Genomic DNA, 8,601 nt, shown 5'->3' on the forward strand with positions numbered 1-8,601 from the left:
GAATCACCTACAACAATTATCCTCCTTTTTTCCTTAATGGAGGCTGTCATAATGCATGGGGCTGACTGACTTATACTAGGCAACCCTCTGGATGGACCTACATCTACAGCCTCATTCACCTGGCCCTCAAGTTGAGAGCCCCACATCTGTTGTGTAAGAGCAATTGGGAAGGCAAGGGAGGTCGGCAGGGGATTCACCTGCCACCTCAAGCAAGGACCTGTTTCCATTCCCCCTTGTCTCTTAGGTTCCTTCCTTCTGCTTGGTAGAAAGAGGGCAGGGGATTCTCTGCTTCTTGTGGAGCCTCCATCTGCTGCCTTTGCCTCAGGGATAGTAGGGTGTGGCTCTACCAATCTCCCTCTCACACTCTCTGATACTCCTTAAGGGAGGCAAACACAGTAATGCTAAAGTGGGACTAAGTAAGATATGGGTTTAAGGTCCAAGCCCTTGAGGTTATCCATTTTTTAATGCAGTCAGAAGATATCATTAACCTATATCTTAAATTTGGATGTGGAATGTCTGTATGTGACATTCACCCAGATGAGAGTCTCTACTTGGATTTCTTCTTATAATGGTTTTAATGACTCATGATTTGGTGCTTTTTCATCTTCTCTGGGCTGTGGAAGGGGGAGATTGGAACACAGTAGCATCACTCAGGTCTGCCCTAAATAGAAGATGCCCAAGCAGATACGGAGCTAATTGTACCAGCCAGTGCAAGTCCTGTGAGGAGCAGCAACTAATCCAAGATGATCTGTGAACCTCTGGGAGGCAAGATTATTTGGATTCTTTGGAGCAGCTGGTTGTGATCTCAGCTTCTACAATTACTGGAGTTCCAATGACCCTGAGAGGAAAAGGGTGGTAAAGCCATCTATGCACTCAAAGACAAGTTTTGTTTCAGGTAGGAAGACAGACCTTAATGTCTGGATGCCTTTCTGCAAGATGAGTTCTAGCCAAATATTCAGCAAAAAAGGGAACTGAGTAAAATGCATTGTATGGTGGAAATAGGAAGGCTATCCTGATCCCTTCATGTCTTCACATAATGTCATATGACAATGAACAGTATATTAATAAATTACATCTTGTACTCTTTTGGCCCTAGATTATTAGTGCAACTTTTATCAGAGAATAGAGAAAGCCAAAACTAACTGTTCACATCCACTGGTAAGTTACATGTTCTTCTAGTACTAATCACTGCTGTACAGGATTACTAGTTCCTGGAAGGAAAGCACCTGGATCAGATCCTGCTCACATGTTGCCGAGCACAGTAAGAACAACAAAACAGAACTGGCACCTTCCTTTCTCACCTTCACACTCATGAACTCTGGGAGATGCCTCAGTGTCCTGTCTCATCCATTTGCCTAGAGAGGCTGCTTCCATCAGTAGATGAAAACAAAAGAAGCCTTGGCTTTCTCAATATATGCTCCCTATGATGTCTACTGTGATAACTCTCAAGAAGCCTGATCAAAAAGCAGAATCACAATGCCTATAAAAGTCCAGTGTGCTATGTACCTTGTGTATGTAAATGTGGCAAACCATACATTTAAACAGTTGAGAGGAAACAGCATTACTGCTGTCAACACATTTTCAAAATGTTAATTACCATTCATACTCCATACCAGCTAGAAAAAAACAAACAAACAAATAAAACAAGCCAACATTATTTTCAGCTGCTGTTAATCTTCTTCCTGGCTATAGAAGTTTATACTTGATTGAACAAAGAGGGAGAGAGGAGTCTTGCAGAAGTTGTTTACACAGAGCAACTGGGAACACAGCTGTAAGAGACACGTATGTGAATAAAAGTTCTCCATCACTCCACAAGTGCAAGGGAGAAAAATATTCCAACTCTTTAAAACCTGGTAACTTTTTATGTGTAAAGTCAGGAGGGATTAGAAACACAACATTAGAAAATTAAAAGTGGAGGCCATCACAAAATTAATTGCAGTTCTGTTTCAACAACAGTTCTGAAAATCAGTCTGAAGAGAAATCCATAACTCCATAGTAAGATGAATAGCAATTAGCTAAGCTAAGAATTTTAAGAAAGTCTGAAGGCAGGGTTCAGGAGGCTACTTCCAAGAGTCTTTCAAAAGGAAAGGTGCCTTAAAAATACCAGTGCCAGCCCCTGAAGCACCTAATTTGAAGCCAAGCATCAGTGAGAAACAAGTAACATGAGTGATGAAGATTCTTCCTTCTTACCTTGGATGTGGAGACTATTTGGTTGACAAGAAGGGTTTGCTGTTGGCTGGTACATCTTTAGAGGCATTTCTGCAGGCTGTTGAAGGTGTGTAGGTTGTGGAGTCTGTCTCTGCATCATGGGATGTGGAACTGACATTCTCTGGGCGCTGATGTGGTGAGGAGAAGGTGCTGGAGCAACAGACCTTGGATTTCAGAAACACAGAACTGTAAGATCCCCAACAGATAAGAGCTTTCTGCTTCACTTAGATCACTGTAATGTTTAGCAGTTTGCATAGATACAGACTTCCAAAAGAACAGTGTGCAGCCCAGACACAGAGAAGATATCTTTTCAATCAGTGATGTATCATTATATTTGATGACTGGGAAATGAAAAGGCTGAATTGCACCCTTATAATGGAAAAATCCTTTTAACTTCTGTGGGTGGGTTTAAGTCTTAATAGGAGGGGATACCTCATGGGGGACCTGATTTCTGAGGCAGTGCCAGCTGTCTCATTGTAAGGGTGTATCAAGAGTATCTGTCAGAAAATAATTGCTCTTCTTTACTGGAAGTGAGCAGTCAGTTCTGGACACTGGATGCTAAGGAGTTAAGATACTAGGTTCAGGTCTAGGTTCATGTTTCAAGTTCTATAAACCTCTGTATGCTACATAGAGCTATTTGAAAATAAACAGTTTGAAGTTAATATAATGTATATATAGGGAAGTGTTAAATCACTTCCAGTTGGGAAGGTTCATCACTTCACTGGTATGTTTTGCACAGCTTTGTCACTGCCGGAACTCCAAGGATACACATAACTGACGATTTTACATGAGGGTTTTACACAGCCAGGATATTTCTGCAAAAGGGTGAGTGAAAACTGATGTGGTACTCCTGACACATATCAGCCTCTCTCTCCACTCCTAAAAGCAAGCTGCAAGTCTGTACCAAGTTAGAGCACCCATCTACTCTTCTCCGTGGTTGGTGTGCGCAGTAGCTGCTGCTAGGAGGAAGTGGTGCTTGCAGTTAACACAGAAGTTAAGTGTGGATCTCATCCCTGTTCTCCTGAGGCTGGACCTCAAGACACTAGATGACTTTTTTTTTTAACCTAGCAATAAAGAATGGTTTTCCTGCAGAAGTGTAAGGAAGCTGTAATCTTACCCTGAATACAATAGAAGGTGCAACTGTGGTAGTAGCAGTGCAGAACATCTCTGGACAGGTTAATTGTAAAGGTTATTACTGTGTTTAAATCTAATCCAATCTTTTATGCTGCAGCTCAAAATCAGCTTCTGCCACTCATTATTTGTGTGATTTTGGCTTAATATGAAACATATTTACTGCATTTCTGGTAGACTCATAATTTTCTTTTGGAGTACAGCAAGTGTCAAGATGAACTCTGGACGATTTACTACCTATTCAGTTTTCTGCATGTGTTTCACAATAACACTAGAGAACATTGTTTTTAAGAAGAGAAATCAGTAGCTGTATTGCAATAAAAATATAAGAGGTTTTTAAGAAGTGCTACAACTGTCTGGTTATATATCTCTCTGAGTAAGGACCAGAGTTAGCTTTTTGTATAGCACTCACACAGAAAGACTGTTATTTGTTGTCAGTGATTAAGAGCAATGCACAAACAGTCTTTTATTACTATTATTATGTAAAAAATAATGGGATATCATCCTCTGTGTTTTAAAACTTAATTCATGAAAATTAACCTCTGAGAAATGCTTTTAACCAGCAGCCAACAACAAGGAAACAATCCTTTTTAAAACTCAAAGTGAAAAGCACAGTTTTACAGATTCCACATTTGATGTAACATTGGAAAAACCCTCCCAATAATAATGCACTCCTTTGTATAGCCGGACAGGACTCCTTTTTTTAGTAGACTTTAGTGGTCTTTATGATTATTTACGAATCACTCCATGAATTCCTGGCTTACTCATATGGGTGACTATAGCTATCCACTTTTACTTCCCTTCTGCCTAACAAAAGAGAAACTTTGTCTTGTCTCAGTCCAGATTTGTCCCTGAACAAATCACAGTGTGTTACTGGGGAAACTGCAAATTTAATTTTGCTCCTGAAATCATCAGGACCAGCTTGTAATCACTGCCATCAAGAATTGCAGCCAAGTCCTGGAGCCAATGCAATTGGGAACCAGCAAGATTTTCAGAAAGGTGCCCATCCCTATGCCTGCTGGCCAAAAAAACAGAGCAGGAAATCTGGAGCCATTGAGTAGGAAAAAGTATCCCACTGGGGAATTACTAGATTTGATAGTAAGCAAGATAGATGACAAAGTTACCAAAGTGTACCTGTTTTGAGAAGATTAGTTAAAATGGCACATAAATAGCGGACTTGTTAATGACCAGTACCAGTCACAGCTACACAGAAAATAGATTTTACTCTAGCATTTGTTGACTAGAGATGGCCCAAATATGAACTACATGCATAGTCTAATCAATGTGTGGAAAAGGAAACAAAGAAGAAAGCTAATAGTACATTATTACACTATAAATAGTGTATTTATATAGTATTTATATCTATTCATACAGTTTATTTTAGCATGGCTGGCCACCTGCATATGAGTCTTTGGTGTGGTGGGGAAACAACCTTTTATGTCCCTGTAGCAAAGATATATAAAAGGTGTTTCTTCACCCAGAATCTCAAGTGCTTTGCACAACTCCTCAACTAAAGAACTGGCTGTGCTGAATTGTTTCGGCATCAAAGGGCTGAAGGGGTTACTTTTCTAGGTGGAAAAAAATACCAAAAACTGAGCAGTAGAGAAACCCTTTTTTGCTAAAATTCCCACCAAGCAGAACTCCCACTGCAATCCAAGACAGTGGGGGCAGGTATTATAACTGCAATATCAAGTTGTCACTGTTCAAGCTGACTGGAAACAAGGAAAGCAAAAAGAGAATCACCATTCAAAGCTCTGCCTGACCTATGGTGTTTTGATGGTGCTCTCCTTTTTCAATAGGAATTTGAAGGATTTATCACCTCAGCATTATCTTGGCTACCATTCCCTTGGGCAGGCAGTCTTTCATTTGATTTCACATTCCCAGTCTCAGGAAGCTCATGGAAGTACATGACTGGCCCAGCAATACTGGACATTGTGCTTATACAGGAATCTCTCAGTGGCCCTCTCCTACCTTCGCTGCTTGATGTCTCTAAGAGCTGTTACCTACATTTACTTCACAGAGCTTTCTGTAGCTAAGTAGCCCCTTTCCAGTGTCTCAATATCCTTGTAGTGAGGGGCTCAAAACTGAACATAGCATTCGCAGTGTGGCCTCATCAGTGCTGAATGCAAAGGAGTGATCACTTCCCTGATCCTGCTGGCCACACCATTTCTGATGCAGGCCAGGATGTCATTTGCCGTCTTGGCCATCTGGGCATACTGCTGGCTCATATTCAGCCACCTGGCAACCACCACCCTCAGGGCTTTTTCCATCAGGCAGCTCTCCACCCACTCTTCCCCAAGCCTGTAGCGCTGCATGAGGTTGTTGTGACCCAAGTGCAGGGCCCGGCACTTGGCCTTGCCGAACCTCAAACAATTGGCCTCGGCCCATCGATCCAGGCTATGCAGGTCCCTCTGCAGAGCATCTCTACGCTTTCAATACCCTCATCCAGATCATTGATAAAGATGTTAAACAGGACTGGCCCCGACACTGAGCCCTGGCGAACACTGCTTGTGACTGGTCGCCAACTGGATTTAACTCCATGCACCAAACAATGAATTTTCATTGCAACAAAATATTTCTTAAAAGTAAACTCAAAAGAAAGGAAAATGCATCTGTGTATAAATGAGGACAGAGGAAAAGACATAGTTTACATACTATTAACCATTCTACACTGTAGCAAAAAGTGATGCTAGCAGGAATTGAGATAGGAACTATGTAACTAGGTTTAGTGTAGCCATGTCTTCATTCTCTGCTTTTTCTCAACTTTGCACTGAAAAGTAAAGCATGTATCATCATTTAGACAACATCAATCCTTACAGCTGCTTTCAATATGCTTCCAAAATGAAAACAGAACATTAAAGCTAAAAACTTTGGTCTTTCTTTTTCAGTTAGAGGTTACAGTTTTCTTTGAACAATTTGTAAACACTATTTATTAGGTTGCTGTTCTGTTAACTGGCTGAGTTCTAATCCTTTTTATTGGGCTGCAATAGTTTGGGCATATATCCAGATGTTATGCAGTTGACACAGTCAAGAGATCAGGTTTTCATCTTATTACAACCGAAGTTTTGGCTGAACACAGGACAAAACCATAAGCTTCCTGTAGCAGGTTGCTGTCTCCAATAGTGTCCTGTACTACGCTGACAATGTTAAATGAGAAACAATCTACATTAGCTCCTTCCTGATTGCCTTTGTATTTCTAAGCAAATCAAAAAAATCTGGTGTGATGTCTCCACTCTCTGCTTTAAATACAAACATCATTCTGCTGTGATCACACATTTTGGTTTGGCTCCACACTTTATGCTGTGTCCAGGTGACTTTGCAGCTCCTCAGTCCACTGTCAATGGGAGAAACACTCTGTTGTAATGCAGTATTCTGTAACCCAACATATAGCACAGGAAGTTAGACTAGATAGCTATCAATGACAATCAAATAAACATGACTTAAAAAAACTTTTAAGGAAAGCATAGCTTTTGTCAATAATAATTTTGAAAAATCAAATGTTTCCCCTGAAAGCCATGAATGCATTCATTTGACTAAAATTGAAAAAACCCTATTTTTTTTACCTACCTATGATACAACGAGTTAGTCTTCAATGATTTTTCTGTTTTAAATTAACTGGGTTTTATTTAAGGAAGGGAAACTTCTCACATTACAGAAATATTTTGGCTAACAGAAACCAGAAGTTTTGTCCATAGTTTTGTTCAGCCACCAAATTTGAACTTGTCAAGCTCTGTCTCACACCCTGGTTTCTAGTCGCATGGTGTCTCAGGGGAGTAGACTGTATGTGTCACAGATTTAATTCTACATCCTTCTTTTCAGTGACTAAGAAGTGTCTAAAAATCCTTTTCATGCTCAAGCTTTAGGAACACAGGAACTGTTACTTCAGATCAAACCAGTGGTCCATCTAGCCCAAAGAAGGGATGGCAGGAAGAAAGAACAGCCCTCTGACCAGCACCCCATGCTCTTTGGTGAGAAGAAGAAAGGAGAATTTAAGCGGAATTTAAAGTAAAATTTGAAGAAGGAAGCTGTGAGGGGCCACCTCAACATACAGATTCCCTGGAGACAGAGAAATGTAACTGTAAAATCTCTCTCAGCATTTTCTGTGGCTGTATTGTATTAGAGAACTGAGTTTCTTGCAAATGCGAAGAAAAGGAAAGAAAGCACATTTAGAAAAAAGAAGTGTGGAAACAGGTTGCAGAAAAGTTCCAAGCTTTGTTAGGTCGGCTCTGACTCAGGTTCAGGGTTGGACTTGCTGCCACCTCCACGCTTTACTGTTTGCCATTTGTATATGTCATTTGCTCACAAACAAAAAAAGAGACAATGTCTTAGTAGACAGTTCCCCAAAGTGTCCCATGTCTGGAAAGAAATTACTGTACTGATTTCAAAACCACACTGTTAAGGTCTTTAATTAAAGACTTTCTTTGAGGCAGCCCTTCATATGCCACATACAAAGGGCTTTGTAATGTGTGAAGATTAGATGTCTCAACTCCTTGGTTAGAGCCACTCAGAGGCTTTTGGTTCTGGAAGTCTGGCTTGGAACTACTTATTGTTTTACAGCAAACACCTAGAAGGAATATAACCACACATTCAAATAAGCAAAAAGAACCACTGTTGCAGAACTTATTATAGCATTACAGCAATGCTAAACTGACAGTTCAGCCCTAAGTCCTTCTCTCCAGCCTTACACAGTCTCTAGGAATTTTTGTCAAGCCTGGATGTGTCACACTTCAGGGACAGACCAGTAGCTTTGGTTCACAGGAAGGAAAAATCATGTGGAAACCAAGTCCAAATGAAAAATTCTGTTCTAGTCTTGCAGTGGTTAACAGGCTACTTCTTACATAAAAGCAAGTCTTAAAAAGCAAAAGGTATATGTTGGGTAATTCAATAAATAATACATAAATAAAACAAAGTAATTTAAAGCATTTTGCACTATCAATTTTTGGACATGAGCTGCACATGTTAACTATGCCATAGAAAATCAAAGTTTTTTATCTGGATTGGAATTAGCTAGCTTCTTAAGCTTCCTTGAATGCCCATGTTTTCTTTTGTTACAAAAATGAGTGAAAATGAAGCCAAGTACATTCTGTGCACACTGAGTTTTCTACACAGGAGGAAAGCAAGGTAAGATGTGTCCCATGTCTGGTTCTGTTTCTCACATTAATAAGGCTTAATCAAGTCCACACTCTCCCTCCCATCACCTAGGTGGAAAAAACTGCAAAACAAGCCCTCAAATTACTTCTCTACACCATGGTGCCTGGAGAT

General features: G+C 40.3%; 1 protein-coding gene across 1 annotated transcript in view; it reads right to left on the reverse strand.

The window, feature by feature from the left end:
* Positions 1-2,143: 2,143 nt before the first annotated feature.
* LOC104547047 (zinc finger protein GLIS3-like) overlaps positions 2,144-8,601 on the reverse strand; it is a gene marked incomplete at its 5' end in the record, with an annotated part of 33,009 nt that continues 26,551 nt past the window's right edge. Inside the window, one exon of the mRNA XM_010192598.1 lies at positions 2,144-2,372. Within this exon, the coding sequence (XP_010190900.1) occupies positions 2,144-2,372 (229 nt within the window). The remainder of the gene's footprint in view (positions 2,373-8,601) is intronic.

This window comes from Mesitornis unicolor, unplaced genomic scaffold (genome assembly GCF_000695765.1).
Source record: "Mesitornis unicolor isolate BGI_N332 unplaced genomic scaffold, ASM69576v1 scaffold31849, whole genome shotgun sequence".
NCBI lineage: Eukaryota > Metazoa > Chordata > Aves > Mesitornithiformes > Mesitornithidae > Mesitornis > Mesitornis unicolor.